Source organism: Danio rerio, chromosome 13 (genome assembly GCF_049306965.1).
Source record: "Danio rerio strain Tuebingen ecotype United States chromosome 13, GRCz12tu, whole genome shotgun sequence".
In the NCBI taxonomy this organism is placed as follows: Eukaryota; Metazoa; Chordata; class Actinopteri; order Cypriniformes; family Danionidae; genus Danio; species Danio rerio.
Window position 1 is genome coordinate 40,767,681 of NC_133188.1, and position 21,488 is coordinate 40,789,168.

General features: G+C 36.3%; 1 protein-coding gene across 1 annotated transcript in view; it reads right to left on the bottom strand.

The window, feature by feature from the left end:
* Nucleotides 1-707: 707 nt before the first annotated feature.
* kcnh5b (potassium voltage-gated channel, subfamily H (eag-related), member 5b) overlaps nucleotides 708-21,488 on the bottom strand; it is an 82,811-nt gene continuing 62,030 nt past the window's right edge. Inside the window, exon 11 of the mRNA XM_002664207.7 lies at nucleotides 708-3,301. Within this exon, the coding sequence (XP_002664253.1) occupies nucleotides 2,309-3,301 (993 nt within the window). The 3' untranslated portion in view covers nucleotides 708-2,308. The remainder of the gene's footprint in view (nucleotides 3,302-21,488) is intronic.

Sequence of the window (21,488 nt, forward strand, 5' to 3'; positions counted from 1 at the left end):
AAACACAAAAATATTTTGTAATGCGTAAGTTGTAAGTTAGTCTCTCTTTAAGTCACAACTAGGCTACGTTTTAACTTACGCACTGCTGATGCAACCAGCCCCTGTTTAATTAAGGGACTAAATCGAAGGAAAATGAATGAATGAATGAAAAAAAAGCACCTAATAAAGAACAAACAAAATATACAAAAAAATTAAATTGGTGCTAAACTTAAAAAAAGCTCACCTGTTCACCAAGGCTGCACTAGCAGTAAAACACTCATATTGTAAAAATATTATTACAATTCAAAGTGAATGTGCTGATTTCATGTTTAAGAAACCTTTATGTAGCTCTATTTACGATGTATGATGTATTTTAAGTCTTTTAAAAGTATCAAACATTTAAAACATTTTTTGAATGAGGAAAACACGTTCTGTCACTTTTTGCATCTCTATCTGCCTCTTCATACATCCTTGCTGTATAAAAGTAATAAAATCTTTCATTAAAGAAAATCTTACCTCAAACTATGGGGAATTTGGGGCCATTCTCCTTTGTGGGTTCCTGATTGGCAAAGTGATGAGTCAGCTGAGCAGGCTTGCTGCTTTTCCTATTGTGAAATTTGCATTCCACTTCTAATATAAGGGACTTTGCATAGAAATACTCAAATAAAAAATAATAAATAATGCATTTAAGAACAAAATGCAGTGACTGATCCTTAAAACAGTAGCTATATATTCACCCTTTTTTTATTAAGTTTGCATATAATACAGTCGATAGATGTACAGTGGTGAAGCTGCATTTCAGGCTACTGGTGCAACATAAAATGAAATAAACCCTGAAAACATTGAATGAAACATAAAAGGCATAAAATACTACTCAATCAAAAATAAATAAAAACTCAGACCTGTCCTACACTGTTAACCAGTTCTGGATTCTCTTCTTCAGCTTCATCACAGAAGTGACTGTCAGGTCCTTTAAGGCAAAGCTCTTCAGTGCTATGAAAGTCATTCATGCATGCGTAAAATGTCTCAAACTCAAGACATTCATCCCCAGTGATTTTCATGCTACATGTTGTTTAAAAATCAGAACGTAGATTACAGTGAAATTAAGACAATCAACAGTCTCTTTCAATTACACATCGAAAATAAGCATTCTGTGAGAATAAATAGATCTGCATGCAGTTATCTGCATCAAATACAAGCATTAAAATATATCAACCCAGGCTCATTCTGATTACAGACGCCTATATACATTTCTGGAGACAGCAACATAAATCCAATATGTACGTTTTTTTTGCAGTTTTTGTGAATCCACCAGAGGCCGCTGTGTACGCTTTTACAGATGTCAAATTTCTCTCGTGAGTGCCATTCGCGCCTGCTTTTCTCCCGTAAATCCACCAGAGGTCGCTGTCGAATGACTGACTTTCTGACTGTCCAACCGACTGATGACCCCCACCTTCCCCCTTCCCTAAACCCAACCAATAGTGTTTTAAAAAGCTCCAATTGACCAGCGGCCACTCCCTTCCCTAAACTCAACCTCAAGAAAAAGAAAAGCCCTGCGATGTTTACCACGTTTTCAGATTTTATCACATTCTCACAGTTATTTACTTGTTTATTTAATTTTTTAGCTTTTGTTTTTGTCTTACCTGCTTTCTGCAACTGTTCTTAACTGGACTGGAACCCTGTTGTCACGGTCAACTACTCTCTGCATCTCAAGTCCGCAGACGTACGTGTCGAGTTATCGAACAAACTGGTAACAGCAGGAAAGCTGTAAACATAGAGGTAAGCGGTCAACTGGTAAGCGAAAAAAGGAACGGCGTCATACCGCCTCGTAGCATTTATTTTAAAGACAAAATGCAGCCATACATAGCGCTAATTACATAATTTGCGATCTTCAGAAACGTATATAGGTGTACGTTTTCAGAATTAGCCTGTGTTGAAAATATAATTTTAACTGTACAGACTGAATCAGGACTGTACATTTTTTTGGCAAGCCAGAACCCAGCTGGACATGCAGAATATATACAAACTCGCACTGAAAAAAAGGGAGGAAAAAAGGGGAAAGTAGTTCCTGCATTACTTCAGTGTGCAAAAAGTGCTGATTGAAATTTAAAGCACTAAAATAAAAAATCATTTTAGAGTTCTTGACTCTTAGTTTGACTCATGAAAACAATTCTTATTCCCATAATTATCTTGAGATCCTCTGAAATCAGAAACTAGGAACCAATTCCAAGCTTCTATAGGTAGCTTCTAGCTTATTCATTGCATCAATAAACAACACAGCGATGCTACAAAAGCTTCAACCTTAAATGCGCATTGAATGCTAAATTTCTCATGGCAAGCCCTCATCTTTTTCAGAGTCCGGCGTGCTCAGATTGGACACTGGGATGCTGCTCTGTGCTTTGAGTTTGGGTCTATGAGTCAAGTCTTCACTAGACTTGGCTTTCGAAGAGTCTAAAAGAAGTCTGAGAATTTGTCCGACTCGTTCTTCCAAAGTTGCCATCCTTCCGTTCAGAGCCTGGATCTCCATCCGCAGCTCCAGCCTGGCCTCCTGCAGCGAGGCCTGGAATGAGCTTTCGCTACTGGGGTAAACTTCACCAGTGCCAGGCACAGGACTCTGCGGTTCTGAAACTCTATCCAGTCTTTGGTCGCTGTAGGTCAAGCCACTGTCCAAAGAGTCCGTTTTACGAAGTGAACTTTTCCTAGATCCTCCAACGTCCTCAACATTTTCGATCTGGACCTTGACTTCTGATGCAATGCGCTCCATTGAAACGGCCTTAGCTGCATTGTTCAACCCCTCCTTCCTTTCGTCCTCCGGAGGTGACCCTGGTGCAGCCCTGTTATTTTTTAGTCTCATCCAGCCACGAGCGGCTCCTGCAGGTTTGGTTCTCGCCGTGTTGTTCACTTTGAGCCGGTTTGCCACTTGCTCACTGGTCACCACTGCGGGTTTGAGCTCCATGAAGTCGCGGTTGTTTTGCTTGATGGAGTCTCCAGGTTTTGGGTAGGCCAGACAGTTCTGGATGGGTGTGATTTGGGAGATGGTGACCACGCTGCTGGTGGAGCCGTTCTGAACCGCGTGCAGTGAGTTCTGCATGAGGGAGGTGTGAGGTTTGGACATGCGCGCGGGCTGCTGTAGGTGATGCTGATTCTTCTCCAGGTCCAGCTGGGCTGAAGCGCCCTGGTTTCTGAGCTCTTTCTGCTGCTTAAACTTCTGGAAAAGTTTTCGGACTGGATGGTCCACAGGAATGGTGAGTGGGACCTCATTCTTGGAGCGCTGCCTCTCTTCTTCCTCTTTCTTCACATCGATGATCTTACGGAACACAAACTGAATATGGAGAAAAAAAAAAGGAATTAAGTTAGAAGTTTTGTAATCAAAATATTGACCTAGATACAGGAGGGGAATAAGATTTTAACACGTCATCATTTTCTTTGAAAACTTATTATTTCTAAATGTGCTGTTCATTTGAAATTTTCATCGGACGTTGGTAACAAGCAAAAAAAAATCCATATAAGCGAAGAAATCAAATCTAATTAATTTACAAATTAAGTTATGTGTAATAAAATGAAATGACAGAGGGAAAAAGTGTTGAACACATGAAGAAAGGAAGGTGTAGAAAGGCAGTGAAATCCCAGACAGCAGCTGAAACCTCTCAGTAGTTCTTCGGCAACAATCTGCCTTTCCTCATCACAAATGAATATTGGCTGCATCAGTCCAACCTCTACATTAGCAAGACGATAAAGATGAAACCAGTGTGGACATTTCAGCAAGACAATGATCCAAAACACAGCCAAGGAAACTCTCTAATACTTTCAGAGAAAGAAAATCAAGTTGTAGAATGGCCCAGCCAATCACCTGACTTGAATCCAATAGAAAATACAAAATAAAGATCAGATTTGATAGACGAGACTCACAGAACCATCAAGATTTGTACACTTTGTAGAAAAACTCACAGCTGAGCAATAGATGTGTACTTTTTATAAAGTATTAAATACATAAGTTCAGTATGTTAAGTGATGCTAATTTTTTAGATTTTGTTTTGTTTTGTTTTATTTTTATGTTTGTATTGTTGGGGTTTGTACCAAAATCTGGTTCAATTCCATGCCAACAGCTCCTCTAGAAATACTATTCCCAGGCAAAAAAAAACACAACATGTTCAATACTTAAATCCCTTCCTGGAAGTGGTGTATTCATATTCTGATTTAAAGTCGGCAAGAACCGGAAGTTGCTGAGACTTTTATTTTAGTATGTTGGTTTACTTTAGTACATAAACGGCATCTGTACGGATTTAAGCGATTCAGTGTGCATTCAGCTCTTAGATCTGAACAAAAATACACAAAAATGACAGATTCGTTCAGACACACATCACATATACTGAACGTCTGCCACTCTTGTTTGCCCTTTTTCTTAAATTCAAAAGTAAAGCAGAAAACTGAAATGTTCTGCATACATGTTTTTTCTATTAAACATGTTATGTCATCACATTGAGGTCACATACACAGCTCCTGGTACAGCTACAGTTTTGAGTTATTCATAAAAAACAAATTATTTAATGAATTTGCGAAAGGAAACTGCCAGCATTTCTGCTGTTTTAAATTAGGTTGAATGATGAAAACTTATTAGACCCCTTCCATGGCAATAATAGCTTATGTGCCGTTTTTAGCTCATCTGCAAACAAAGTCGTATGAAGTACGCTGTAAAGCCTGGGATGATCTGGCCATAGAGTGCACAGGGATGCTGGAATCTTGTTGGGTAGCTGTCAAAAACAATTAACATACAAAGTATTCATTCATTCATTTTCATTTCGGCCTAGTCCCCTTATAAGTCTGGGGTTGCCACAGTGGAATGAACCACCAACTTATCCAGCACATGTTTTACACAGTGGATACCCTTCCAGCTGCAACCCATCACTGGAAAACATCCATACACTCATTCACATACATACACTATTTAGCCTTCCCAATTCACTTGTATTACATGTCTTTGGACTTGTGGGGGAAACCGGAGCACCCAGAGGAAACCCACGCAAACACGGGGAGAACATGCAAACTCCACACAGAAATGCCAACTGACCGTGCAGCTACATATATCTACTAGCAGGTCTATTTAAGTTGTGTTGAATTTAGTATTTACTGTATGCATCATCCATCACACAATTTGCAGTTTATATTTTTAGATTTTTTGAGCAGGATTTTTTCAGATTTCTAAACACAATTTTATTTACTGTTCTATCCGATTACATCTGTTTTTTTTTTTAGAAACAAAATTACTATGCTAATTTAAAACAAAACAGCTAAAAACTGTCTTTTGCACTGTCATAAGTAAACTTCATAGAATATAATGAATTAATATTCCAATTACCATTTATTCTGCAATGTATTTTAGTAGCTTGGAGAATATGTTATTCCCATAATTTACTCCACATAAAACATTTTATAGAACAACATGGATATTACAATTAAGAATAAATCTTTTTTTTCTAAATTGGTACGACAGAGATATTTTACATTTATTTTCTTATTTGATTAGGGAAACTTGTTAACTTACAAACAATTTATGAAAATTCATCAATTTCCTATCCTATATGAGAAATGTAACACTATTGTAAATGCTATCCCAAAAGAATTAACTAAAATTCACATTTCCAATATAAATAAAATAACAACAGAACCCTTATTATTATTATTAGAGGGAATTAGCATATATGATAAGAAATGTAACAACAAACGTATTCTTCAAATTCTCCAATAAAAAAATCAAATCGCTCCAAGAGGGAAATCATATTGATCAGCTTAATACAAGATATTGATTGGAGAAGAACATGGCTTCTCCCATGTAAATATATAATCCCAAACAAAATTCTACACAAAATGGGCAGTGCGGTGGCGCAGTGGGTAGCAATGTCGCCTCACAGCAAGAGGGTTGTTGGTTCAAGCCTCGGCTGAATTCTACACAAAATATACAGTCAATGCATTTATCCCAAAATGTACTGATATTGCAGATACTTTCTGTCAGAAAAGTAAGGAAACTTTGACTCACATGTTTTTTATATGTGAAACCTCACAAAACTTTTGGTCGGATTTACAGAATTATTTGAATAAATCACAATCAACAAAACAACTCTAAAATTTGAAATATATTATTTGTTATTATTCTAATCCCAAAAACAAAAATGAAGAATATATATAATATATATTAATTAACTGATAATACTTTTTCTTCTGGAGAAAGTCTTATTTGTATTACTTCAGCTAGAATAAAAGCAGTTTTTAATTTTTCAAAGTCAATATTATTAGCTCCTTGAAGCTTATTTTTTCCATCTGTCTACAGAACAAAGCATCGTTATTCAATAACTTGTCTAATTACCCTATCCTGCCTAGTTAAACTAACTAACCTAGTTAAGCCTTTAAATGTCACTTTAAGCTGTATAGAAGTGTCCTGAAAAACTTTTTTATATTTTATGCAAAATTCTTTATCCATAAAACAAATAATTCTTAAATCTTTGCCCTCATTTGCCCATTTTTTTAAATTGTTTCCTTTTTTTAAAGCTATACGTTTATCTAACAAAAAAATCAGCAAGTTAATAGAAACCTATGAAAATATCAAGCTTCCAGTAAGTACGCCTTTGATGCTTTCTGTGTTTTTTTATTTAATTTTGTACTTCCCCTTTCCTTATTTGGTTCTTTTTTCTTTCTTATTTGTTGTTACTTATTGTTCTTATAACTTTGTTACTGTATTCATTTTAGTCTCTTACAGATTACTTCCTGATTTATATTATACATTTCTTTAAAAAAAAGTCCAATTATTAAACGATAACACAAATGTAAAATATCTAATGTATTAAAATGGTATGATATAAAAGTACATGCATTAATCTTGACACTTGAATTTTTAATTTTTCTTGAGACAAACAACAACAATTTGATAATTAATCTAATATCGCAAAAATCCTTCTCACTGATCTTCCTTCTCCACTGACCTCCGTCATTCTCTGTTCCGTGTCAAGAGTCCTTAGGGAAAGGTTAAAATGGAGGCAGATTCTCTTTCATGATGTTATAAGTGGACATAACCCAAGCAATTAGTAGATGAAGAGCATGTGAGTGATTAGCAGACAGAGGCTCTAGATAACATGAAAAACATGTACCCAATTAATGCTGCCACCAAAACATACTGTAAATACAAACATTGGAAGTGAAGATTTACTGCCTATTCTGTTGGCACAAGAGTGCTGCAAAAGATGAAAATGAATGTTATGACATTGTAATCATGAACCTTCTTGCAGAAAGGACACAATGCAAATTTGTACGATGCATATTCAAATGAGCAAAATGCATATGGTAATATTAGAGAAATTATCATTGCCAGAAGCCACATTGTATAAACAATTACAGCATAAAGAGAATATATACATGAAAATGACATGCCTTGAAAAAAGCAAGAACTCCAGCTTTAGTCTCCTTTAAAGCCATTATTACATTCTTTACAGATCTGAAGGACTGATTTGGTTCACAATTTTCACATTCACTTCAAAATACTTCAGCATCTCGGTTAGTCTAAACTAGAGATAGACTCGGATGACCTGACTGTCCTTCCTTGAAGGAATGCCACACAATACACATCCCAGCAATGAACATCAATTTACTGCTTTTTCTGGGAGTATTCAAGGCTACCCCTGAAACAAAAATTTCCAAATTTAGTATCTGTATAAAGTTTTTGATAGTATATATATGTTAGTATTAGGATAATGTGTAATATATGGCTTATTTCCACTGAGTGGGTTGGGTATAATACAGAATATTATGTGTGTATTTCAGTCTCCAATGATAGAAGCACCAGAAAAGCGAAGAGTACAGTACCATTTTATAGGGACATTTTTGTATGGATCCCTAGCACATAGTAAAATAATAATAATAATTCCTTACATAATTTATATATAAAGATCTTTATAGAAGACATTTATATAGTGTAAGATCCTTTACCAGCCCAGTGTGCAGCATCCACCTGGAGGACACAACGGCAGCCATATTGCACCAGACCGCACACCACACACCAGCTGATTGGTGGAGAGGAGACAGAGTGATGGAGCCAATTATGATATGGGGATGGTTAAGAGGCCATGATGGACAGAGGCCAGTGGGCAAATTTGGACAGGATGCCTCTTTTTCTACGGACATCCTGGGATTTTTAACGACCACAGAGAGTCAGGACCTCGGTTTAACGTTTCATCCAAAAGACAGCACTCACTGAGCAGTATAGAGTCCCCATCAATATAGGGGGGCGTTAGGACCTACACAGACCGCAGATTAAGCGCCCCCTGCTGGTCTCATTAACACCACTTCCGGCAGCAACCTAGAGTTCCCATGTGGTCTCCCATCCAGGTACTGACCAGGTGCAGCCCTGCTAATTTCTAAAGGTGTAACAAGTTTGCGTGAGCCGGTTAAAAATCTATTCAGATATGTGATGATACATTTTTTGTGCTTTACCAGCACATAAGCGGCGAGCAAGAGGTGGGGCGGCAAAGTAAAATGACATCGGTGAGATGTGCCAGACAAAACAAACAACAAATTTAATGCACATGAACCGTCAACACAGTGAAAAATACGGTCACAGACGTCTATAAAAAAACTATTAATAAACCAAACCACACAGATGATTTGCAGCTCCGCTTGCTCTGACGAGTGCTATGGAGATCTTACAGTGCATCAGTGTTTTCAAAGTGAAGATGTATTTCAGACTGAAAGAGAATGTTGTTTTGTAACAGAACCAGGAAGTAGATTATTCTACCCTATCAATTTCAAATTAGTTTATGCATTAGTTTAATTTAGCCATCTCATTCCCCATTGAAAAAGTTTTTACCAGCATGGGACATTGAAAATGTGCAATGATCTCAGCTTATGCCAGAAAACAGAGATATGCTAATGTTTCTATTTAAAATGTCAAATCCCAGCTCAGTCACAATTTTAGTTAGTTTATATTAATGAGTCTTTACACTGAAAACCCTAATAAGTTGACTGAACAAAATTAATTGAGTAAACTTGTTGTCGGAGTCTCCCAAAACTTTGTTAACATTGAGGTTTATTTAACTTGTCGGTTTGGTAGACTATACTTCAATTGTTCAGTTCAGTGTGTGTGTCTGTGTGTGTAATTTTATACCATGAAGCAAATGTTTGAGCGAAAAATAAGTAGTTATTCATTCCCACTATGGTGAATAATTATACCTAAAGCCTTGTTTTCGGATTTAAAAAAAGACCTTGCATTAAAAGGTGAACATATTAGAATTTCACAGTCAAGACTACATTAAAAACGACCTATTTTTTTTTTCAAAGGATTAATTGTAATTTTGAGCTTACCACACTTGAAATCTTAAGTTTATGAATTTTTATGGTATATAAGTTAAATTAACTCATATTTTTAGGTGACAGGACTAAAATGCAAAATTTTAAGTAATGTTCAGTCCACTTTACTTGATTGTTTAAGTAAAGACAACATTAAGATTTACAGTGTAGTTTGTATTCTTCTTTTTTATTTATTTGTTTTTAAAATATCAGTTTAGTTATTTTTTAGTTTAGTTTAGTTTTAGTTTTTATTTAAGTACATAAGTCATCAAAACATATAACACTGTTCTAGTGTTTTTTTATCTTATTAAAAACTATTGTGCTTTTAATGGGAAAATGCACTGCACTGCTACTATAGGCTGTGGCTGTCATGAGTTTGATGCGCTCAAGCTCACTGACTCTGACTGGCAGACCTGAAATAAGCGAAACACTGTTGACTATTTTTAAAAGGGGGAGGAGATTCCCAATATGCCCCCACATGATCTTCATGTTTCAGTTTTAATTAATTATGTCACACATTGAACAAAACTCATTTCAATGCACTTCAGGAAACATTTAAAGCACTCGGGAAAAATCCTTTCTATACTTTAATGCCTGTTTTAAGATTCTGATCTCGAAGTGACAGGGAGAAGGCTTTACGCTCTGGTGAGTGGTCACCTGCTACTGCCAGCAGAAAAGGAGAAATAAATGTGGTTGCTAAGAAAAAAACTGCAGTCCTGAATGCATGTGCTGAAGTTTTAGGTCAGTGGAGCAATCAAATCCTCCATAGCAACTATTAAGACTGACATCACTTCAGTAATCACACCATAAGACACAGTGAAGGCTTTCCACATGGTTCATGCCAGCACGCTCTCCAATCTAAAGGCTTATCCTTAGCATCTAACTGAAAAATGAAAGATTTCTCATGATAGTTTGAGGCACAGTCAATTATTACACAGGCATTTTGTGTGACATTTTGTATTCATTAAATAACACTTCAATAATGACTTTGTGTTAAATTAATAATAATAACAAAATTTACACAAAATACAAATCCTTGGTGGTATAATTATGGCTAAGAAAACCAGTACAGCCACTGAACTACGGAGGAGAAATATAGTCCTTTTATTATAACACAGCCAACACTTATTTTAGCATGCTAAGAAAGCAATTACCTTTTAAAGGTGTTTTTTTAGACATGTATTTATAGATGTGATGATAATATCAAAGACTGGACACTAATTAACAATGAAAGAGGTGCCAAACAATGAAAATCTCAATATAGGTATAACTGAAAAATACAGTAAATGAAAATGACATACCATGAGCCTCAAACGCCATTGATTGCATGTTCCTATGTTAACACCATGAGTGTAAGATCCTTGCTAAAAACAAGCCAATGAAAACAAAACCGTCTGCTACATTGCACAAAGGACCATTAATATTCATAACCCAGACTACATTTGATTGGCCACAATGTTTCCTACAAAGATTACAACAATGATCTTTTTTAAGCTTATATTTAATTATAATATTTGTGGGACTCTAATTTAAAAAAAGGCAGAGGCAGAGAGACTAAAGCCCATCATGCCACACCCTGTCCCATCTTTATTTTACTTTCTATATAGAGGCACTGGTGTGCATGCACTCACTGAAACAATGTTTACATTTTAAAAGACATGTTGCAGTGTGGCACCACACATCTGGTTTGCAGCAGGCTACAATAAGCTCCATAATATTCATGACAGTACCAAATTGTAACATAAGAGCCGCAGCTGAAGAATGGGATTGCCCTTAAATACCATATTTCTTACTGGTTTGACATTCATGACCATAAATGCAAGAAGGTTTGGGGTCAAAGATTGCTGTGATGACTATTGAGATGGGCTCATAGAACTCAAAACTTACTCCAAATGGTACATAATGTGTTTGTTTGCAACCTATATACTCTGCCCTATAGCAACAGTAGTTAATGTATTATCAGTGGACACCCCCGCCCCGCTCACTTTCCTCCGCGACACCCCTCTGCCATACACAGCACCAACCCCCCACGGTCTCCACTTTCTTCTTCGTTACCCCAATCTGTCCCGGGACCTCACAATTCACAAATTAAGCACTGAACTTGACCAATAGTTAAAAACGCATCTACTTCCTAACATCATTGGCAGAAGGTCTCTGCAGAAGTTTTTTCCGACACACGGGTAAACCACGTTTCTGTACCCACATGACTTGCCTGAGTATCCGCTTCTTATTTTCTGGCAAATTAAACTCAGCTAAAAATTTGCGTCTCACGTATCCTCCAACCTTTGAGAAAAGACTTCATCTTCCAAGCATCAGAGAAACTTGCGCAACAAGAAAGAGACAGACCCACTAAATTCAGGTTTTTAGTTGTGCGTTAAGCTGTGCTACTTTATCAAAAAGGTGTTTTTATAGTCTTGCTGGTTCTTAATAGTTATGTGAAACTGACAGCCTGATCTCACCAGGAAAAGTAAGTATTTTATGTTTTGTCAGTTTAGTGATTAACTCGTACGAATTCATACGAGTTCAGTCATGCAAAAATGTAAAATTTAAAAAAGGGGGCATGGCACCCAACCCCACCCCTAACCCCAACCGTCATTGGGTGATGAGCAAATCGTACTAAATTGTATGAACTAGATTGGATGAATTTATACGATTTAGCCACTAAATTAAAAAGTTACGATTTGCAGTGAGATTGCGTTGTAACTGAATTAGATTTGCCATTCTTTTATCTAAATTCTTTATTTCCTCGTTTTATTTATTTTCTATGTTTTTGTTGTTATGTTTTGTACGTTTGTTTGTTATTTGTTAAACTAGACAATATAGTCACGCTATAACCATGTTTGATTGTCTTTGTTTTGCCTCACAGAAAAGGTCACTTTAATGATAGATCCTTACTTCAAGCTTATTATTATTATTATTATTATTATTATTATTAGCTATTCATCTACTTCACAAGAAGTAACTATAATCCCCTTTCTAAATAAAAGAATAGTTACAGAGTCCGCTCAGACAAGGAGGCGAAGTCATTGTTATATTTATTTTGTTAAATTAACTATAAGTTATTATTGATCTTTATTATTCATAAATTGAGCTAATTATGCTACAAAATATAATTAAAAACCATGCTTGCCATTCTAGATGGGTTATATATTTTTAAACTTACTTAAACCCCACACCTCCAATATAGATATCAGAGAACAATTTATCTTATTAGTTAGTTCCTCTATGTGGAGTTAGCATGTTCCCCCCATGTTGGCGGGGGTTTCCTGCGATTGCTCTGGTTTCCCCCACAGTCCAAAGACATGCGCTACAGGTGAATTGAATAAACTAAATCGGCAATAGTGTATGCGAGTATGGATAACTCCCAGTACTGCTGTGTTAAACATTGGCTGGATTAGTTGCCGGTTCATTTCTTTTTGGCGACCCCTGACAAATAAAAAGACTAAGCCGAAGGAAACTATCTGGAACGTTTAATCATTTACAGCCATCATAGCTACCTGTTTGACCATATACTGCAAGTTACCTTAAAAAAACCTGCTTACAGTATTATCAAGAACACAATTGAACCAAAAAAATTATAAAACAAATTATTTGAGTGAAAGTTAAAGGGTTTAACCAAATTGTGAAATTTTATTTTTACAAAAGCTATCTAATCCATTAAAATATAAACTTTGCTTACAATTAATGTGGTGATTTGGTATATAAAATATCTCATTTAATTTGATGCAGACAACAAACACATGTCATCTTTGACTCATATTTCTCAAAAGCACATCTGTAAGCATTCCACTTGTCACCATATTCTTATTTTAAATGTTTATGTGTGTGTGTGTGTGTGTGTGTGTGTGTGTGTGTGTGTGTGTGTGTGTGTGTGTGTGTGTGTGTGTGTGTGTGTGTGAAGCACTGAGGCTTGAGTGACTTGAAATGACAGAGAAGGCTGTTAGCAACACAATTACATAACACATCATGGACACACACACACAAACTGCCATCCTGCAGTGGGAAAGCGTCTTCTCTCTGACGAGGGGTAATTGGCTCAAAATGTGTCCAGAACGTTTACTGCTGAGAATCACTGACAAACGCTTCAGACCCTCTTACTGTCACATTAGAGTTCGGAGGAAACCAGGTGCACACACACACGCACACATACCTTAACTGCTCCTCATTATATACTAAAAGACCCAAATCTTAAATGCAAGAATCTTCACACAGGTGGAGAAATAAATACAACTTCCCGACGTTACAGCAGCGGAAATATCACACACACAAGCTTTCAGATGTACAGCTGCCACCTCATTTTAAATCCTTTTCATGCATTATTGCCAGCAATTGAAGAAAAAGCATCAATCTTTCACTCTCTAGAACGTTCTGGAAGCACTCGAGAGAGAAGCCATTATTCGGGAGGAGACCGGCAGGGGAGTCTCACCTTCTCGCCCGAGGACCTGTGTGTGTGTGTGAGTGGGGGGATTTATTCATGATTAGATAAGACTAATTTTTTTTTCTTCATAAAAGCTCATGGGGAGCATCTGCCCGAGGGGAGCAAATAGATGCATTTCATCTTTATCCATTTCTTTTACTTTCTGTAACTTCTTTTTATCTGCACTCCATGTATTTATCATATTGAGTGGCTGAACTTGAATTGTGCATCTCTGCGCTCTCCTGAGTCCATGGCGCCACAGAGAATAATCTTAAAAACAGCACTAATTAGACTACTAAACAGACAAATCGGAGATGAAGACAGGACTGGGAGGGAAAACAAACGAGAGAAAAAAAGAGAGAGAGAGAGAGAGAGAGAGAGAGAGAAAGAGAGAGAGAGAGAGAGAGAGGAATTCACTTAAATTGAGTGCTGCTTTTATGCATATGCTGTTGATGGTAAACACCTTATTGACTAAAAGTACAGCAATAAGGTAATGATATATCCATGTGAAATCAAAATTTACATTGCTTATTTTTGTTATATTTACTTGAAAATTAGATCTTTATTGTTGTTATTTTTAAGGTCACGAGTGGTTGTGTAAGCATTTCACTGCATGTCATACAGTGTATGACTGTGTATGTGACAAATAAAACTTGACTTTGAATTTGATTTCTTATTCTTTAGGTAAACAATTAAACCATTTTTAAAAAGTTTGTTTTTGGTAATCCTCAATCTAAATTTGACCATTTGCTTCCACATTTAAAGTATTGGTCTTTTTCTGCGGATTGGTTCCACATTATTCATAGTCACGGTCCTTTTATTGTTAATTTGCTAGACGTGAATGATGTGCATAAAGCTCAACCCCCTACTCAATATTCTGTTTCAGTTGGAAGTACATTGACTTCCTGAAATAAAGATATCAGCAACTTCTGGTTCATGTGGGCTTTAAATAAAGGGGATGTTGAATACTTGATTAAGATTTAATAGGTATTTTAAAATGCCATGACCCAAACAATCCAGCTACAATGAGTATTAACAACAATACACAATTTGACTTTAAGCGGAAACCAGGTTATCTAGGCACTAAGTGCATTATATTAGCTCTGTGATTCATGTTTAATGTTGTGCTTGGTGCTCAGTGCTAAATAAAATAAAATAAAATAAAATAAAATAAAATAAAATAAAATAAAATAAAATAAAATAAAATAAATAAAATAAAATAAAATAAAATAAAATAAAATAAAATAAAATAAATTTCCTCGTTGTCAGCAGTCGCTATTTTGCATAACACTAGCTAAGATAGCTAGCTTTTTTTTTTTTTTTGCTCTTCATTTTAATTATTGCTAAATAAAACCTATATCTAATGAATGGATTATAGCAGAAACACTGCAAAAAACAATCCATCAGGTTGATTTCATAACATTAAAAACAATTTAGTGCAGATCAGACTATCAGATTACAAAAGATACATATGCACGATAAATAAACTATTACAGAAATATAGAAAAGTGATAGGTTGTTCACAGATGCACTGAGGAATCATTACTTTTATTTTTTTCTCCCTAAATCTTCTTGCATTTCTTTCAGTCCAACCCCAGTGCCATCACTATACTGTGACCAAACCTCACACTCTCTCACACACACAGAGGGAGAGTGTTTCAGTCTCAGTGGGTGATTAGGTGACACATAATAAGACTGATTAGTTAATTCAGCCTGTCACCTGCTCACACACACAAGCTACATGCTGAACAAACAATTACAATTCAGTCACACCCATACTGATATATGACATTCAATCGTCTGTTCAATTTACAGCTTAAAGAAAATAATTCAAAACCTGCTCCAATCTCTTTTCCTGAGATAACACAACCTTTTATGAAAATTTGCGATTGCTAAATGGTCTCTGGAGTTTCTGCCAAGATGCCAAGTCAGTTCAACAACAATTGACTATTTGTGAATTGGCTTAATGAAACATAGGGCGACAAGGTGGCTCAGTGGTTAGCACGGTCGCCTCACAACAAGTAGATCACCGGTTTGAGTCATGGGTTAGTTGGCATTTCTGTGTGGAGTTTGCATGTTTTCCTGTGTTTGCATGGGTTTCCCCCACAATTCCAAAGAAATGTGCTATACTGTAGGTGGTGGGCTGCAGGAGGAAGGGCATCCGCTGCATAAAACATATGATGGAAAAAGTTGGCGGTTCATTCGTGTGAATTCTGTGGCGACCCCCGATTAATAAAGGGATTTAGCCAAAAAGAAAATGAATGAATGAATGAATGGCCGCAGTGTACTGAATTGTTTGTGAATGAGTATGTAAGGGTGTTTCCCAGTACTGGGTTGCAGATGGAAGGGCTACAGCTGTGTATACATATGCTGGATAAGTTGGCGGTTCATTCAGCTGTGGCAACCCCTGATAAGGGACTAAGCCGAAGGAAAAATGAATGAAAAATATACAGTTTTATTTTTTAAAAATTGTATTTACAATTATGTAATAATAGTTATTATTGAATATAAATAATAATACTAAAATGTGATACAAATAATATAGATATTTTGTCATATAAACAATTATATTATACAATTATTGTTAATTATTATAAATATTTTTTTTTGTGATTATTCTTTTTGTACACACACACACACACAAACACACGCACATTTGTTTTTGTGAAAAGTGGGTACATTTTATAGGTTTCCATTCATTTTATACTGTTCAAACCTTATATTGCCATCACCTCACCCCATCCCTAAACTCAACCATCACAGAGGACAATGTACAGCTTTACTCTCTAAAAAAAACTCATTCTGTGTGATTTAAGTTTTTTGAGAAATGAGGACGTCACCAATGTCCTCCTATTTCACCTCTTTTTGTCATACCTGTGTCATACCCATGTCATTATACAGATTAGTGTCCTGATATGTCACAAAAACATGTACACACACACAAACACACATTGCTTAATATACTAATATTGTTTTCATCATTATTCATTCATTTTCCTTTGGCTTAGTCATTGATTCATCAGAGGTCACCACAGCAGAATGAACCGCCAACTATTCCAGCATATGTTTTACGCAGCGGATGCCCTTCCAGCCACAACCCAGTACTGGGAAACACCCATACACATTCGTATTCACACACACACACACACACACACACACACACACACACACACACACACACACACACACACACACACACACACACACACACACACACACACACACACACAAACACACACACACACACTCATACACTATGGCCAATTTAGCTTTTCCAATTCACCTATAGCCCAAGTCTTTGAACTGTGGTGGCAACCAGAGCACCTGGAGGAAACCCACCCCAACACAGGGAGAACAGGCAAACTACTCCAGGCGGAAATGCCAACTGACCCAGCTTGGACTCAAACCAGCTAGTTATTTTGCTGTGAGGCGACAGTGCTAACTGTGCTAACTCACTGTGCCACTGTGGTGCCTTCTTGTCATCATTATGAGACATTCAACTGACATACAATGAAATGAACCCCTGATATCAAAGTTAGCTTATAATGCTGAGACGGCCCAGGCACAAAGACATTATGTGGTCTGACAGAAGTACTGTAGTAGTTTAGGCAAACAACCAGTCTCAGAATTTGGAAGGGCCAGATACACTCTTCTTCTGGGTCACATCATTAATGCAAAAGCCTTCTGGAAAATGTTTTTTTTTTTTTGTGTGTGTGTGTGTGTGTGTGTGTGTGTGTGTGTGTGTGTGTGTGTGTGTGTGTGTGTGTGCGTGCGCGTGCGTGTGTGTGTGTGTGCGTGTGTCTGCCTAAAGGCCCACAAGCTGTCTTATAAACTCTTGCCTGATTAACCAGAAAAAAAACAAACACACACACTGGTCGGCCATCAAACACAACATATATTAGAATATTGGTCTTAAAAAAACATGAAACAAAGCTCTCATCCCTCAGCTATTCATACACAATCAATAACACATAAGCGAGCCTTACTATTTGTACACCTCTCTTTCTCATTCTCCAGAGTGATGCTCTCATTCCTCCATTAGACAGCAGATACATGCTTATCTAAATCTTTCATTCTGCTGAAACCTTAGACTCTCTTCACAGAGACACTAAACAAGACTGAACTTTCATTTGACCGCACATGAGGTCTGAATTCACTATGATGTCTTTGTTTCTATTCCCATATTTTCTAAATACTTTCATCCTATTCCACTCTGTTGCCTTTACTGTAAATCAGTGTAAAAATACTAATTAAAAAACTTTTGAGTTGTCATAGGTTATGACTATTACTACTTTGTGAAGTTCATTTATAAACTAATTTCGAGAGAATCTTGTGCTTATGATTGCTTGCAGCCGGCCCCGCATTGTTAATTATATGATTCACTAATCAGACGATTCTTAAGCCACTATAAATACCCTAAGTTCCATATGACAGGCATCTTCATTTTGAAGAATCCCCCTTCCACCCCTACTGCTCCTCCTTTCCTAGATGGGTGGCACGGTGGCCTAGTGTTTAGCACTTTGCCTCACAGCAAGAACATCACTGGTTCTCGTCCTTAGCAAGTCAGTCAACATTTCTGTGCGTGGTTTACATGTTCTCCTCCCACCGTACAAAAACATGCAACTTAAGTTAATTGACTAATCCAAATCATCACCATAGACATGCTCCTAGTAAGTAATTACCTCTTAAGAGGAATCACTATCTGTTCATTAGCTACTACAGCAGGGGAATTCTTGAGATCTACCTGAGCTCAAACTCTGCTTTTGCCTTGCAAACGGGAGGGAGCCCCAGGTTTGAGGATCTTATGAGCTCAGGGCTCTCTCCCGGGACAGCATGCCAAACTAGATTTATAATTAATCATCAGCTAAGTGTGAACTCTTGAAATTAGTTTTACATTTATTTACGCTTTAAAACTGCATTATGTGACCTTAAGTTCTAATCAGACAATTTTTGATACTGAAGAGTTAAAGTCACCCAGATATTAAGAATAAGAGTGAGGGTCAATTTGTGGTCATTTGTGGCTTCCATCATTAACATCTTTTTACACTTTTTTTTTTGTCTCCGCCCAAGAAAAGCAAGCATTCACAATTGATTAATCAATGGAAAATCTTCGCTCGTTCTGCACATTTCCTACTGCTGGTCGTCAACACTCACACAGACAATCTCACATGTTCTGCAGACCCACAGAGGCACACTTCTTGCGCCAAAATGCATCCAACTGTAGTTTCTGAATTCCTAAAATGTCCAAGATTTGGGTTTTACTTTCACTTTCTAAACTTGTCATTATTTGTATGCATTTTTGCATTACCTTTTCACAGGTGACTGCACACACAAAGCTGCGAGAGAAATATTTAAATGATTAATAATTTAAAAAACGACTAAGATAAACTTTATTATTTACTCGGAGAGAGAGAGAGAGAGAGAGAGAGAGAGAGAGAGAGAGAGAGAGAGAGAGAGAGAGAGAGAGAGAGAGAGAGAGAGAGAGCAGCCTTTACCTGTCTGTGGGTGCACATGGCTCCTAAAAAGCATAAAAGTAAGAGAAACAGTGGATTTCTTTTATTTCAACAGCGTTTTAATAACTTTACCCCATTGAAAAGAAATGTGTATAACAGTGTCATAGTAAATAAAAATATAGTTAAAAATCACATTATTTTAAGTATATTATATTATTATAAGTATATTTCAAACCTATGGGAAGCACTGTATTTGCATATAGTTTCCCAAGTTAAGTTTTTTCCAATTAATTTTACTAAATATTCCCAGATTTGTTTTTAACGGAAGATTTCTTTCAACACATTTCTAAACATAATAGTTCTTTATTTTTCAAATAAATTTCAAATAACTGTTTTCTTTTATCTTTGATATGATGACAGTACATAATATTTAGATGTTTTTCAAGATATTAGTATTTAGCCTAAAGTGCAATTTAAAGACTTAACAGGGTTAATTAGGCAAGTTAGGGTAATGGGCAAATCATTGTATAACGATGGTTTGTTCTGTTGACAATTGGAAAAAATAATATAGGTTGAGGTGGCTAATAATATTGACCTTAAATGTTTTTTTTTAAAAAATTAAAACTGGTTTTATTTGAGCTAAAATAAAACAAAAAAGACTTTCTCCAGAAGAAGAAAAAATATTATAGGAAATACTGTGAAAATTTCCTTCATCTGTTATGGGAATATAAATATGTTTTGGGAAATATAAAAAAAAAAGGTTAATAATTTTTACTTGAAATATATATATATAGTTTTTAACACTGCAATTCAAAAATGTGTATGAATGGAGAACACCCATGAAACACATGCTACAGGAACATAGTTTTTTTATATATTATACCATTAATACAGTAGCAAAAAACTAACAATCAATAAGAATCCTAAATGTCTTGAAACAGTATAATGTTTTAAACAGCACTGCTGAGGATTTTTGCTTAGCTCCAGCCCTGATGTAAAACTCTTTGACAGGATAAAAGCAGGCAGGAAACAATCAGGGTGGAAAAAGGAATAACATTAGGGAAAGACGGAGCCAGATAGAGAGAAAGTGATAAACAGGGGGAGTATGAGAGCATGAGAGGAGCTTTTGCTGCAGGTTTTGATTTATTCATATCTGACCATTAACCTAGAAATACTACTGTATGTTGTTCGAATGTGTGTGTGTGTGTGTGTGTGTGCGTGTGTGTGTGTGTGTGTGTGTGTGTGTGTGTGTGTGCGTGTGTGCGTGTGTGTGTGTGTGTGAGAGAGAGAGAATGGGGCTTATAGGGAAAAATTAGGAAGGGATGCAGCAAATGTTTCGCTTAATCAAATGAAAGTGAAAATGAAGAGTGAGTAACAATGGGAACAAAATAGAAAGACAACAACTGAGAAGAGAAGAACAAGGAACAGGAAGAAAATCCAAGCTCATTGAAAAGCACCAACAATAGGGACTGATTAGTTCCATTGGTTTCCCCTTCTTTCGCACTACTGACCCAGTTTAACCCATAACCCCCCTGACGACCATGACATATCTTTTTACTTTGTACTGTATCCAATAAGATTAGGGCAATATATGGCAAATATGGCCTACATCCAATCAGAGCTCTGAGAGCTTAAAGGGTTACTTAACCTACAAATAAAATTTCTGTCATTTACTCACCCTCATATTGGCCAAACCTCTAAGAGGCGATATATACAATATATTCAAGTTATTATTGACATTATTAAGTTTGAGTCCTCTAAAGCCATACTGTAGCTTTCTGTCAAGAAAATGGTTTTCAAATTATTATAAACCGGCTGGCTGACTACTTTGATTAAAACTTTTATTTTGAATTTTTTTCCCCGCAAAAATGAAAGTCTGGTATGTTTGAAATTTGCTTAGCAATAATGCAAAGTGCTGTGTAAAAGTCAATCAAAAGCATAAAGTGCAAAAGTGTTTGATGCAGTTTCATATATGTAAAACAGTTTTGGTCTTTAATGGTGCAGATACTGTAAACTGACTACCATAAACCATACGTCATATATTACAGGGAAACTCCAACAAGCACAGCCACAAAATAATCGCTTTAATCACTATATTTAGACCCCCAGGACCCTATGTCAATTTTTAAAAGAGTTTTCTGATTTTATTTCTGACTTACTAGTTAAAACTGATAAAATACTTACTGTAGGAGACTTTAACATCCACATAGATGACACTAACGATACATTAGGGCTTGTGTTCATGGATTTACTACATTCACTAGGGATAAAGCAAAACGTTGCTGGTCAAACCTATAGCTTAACGCATA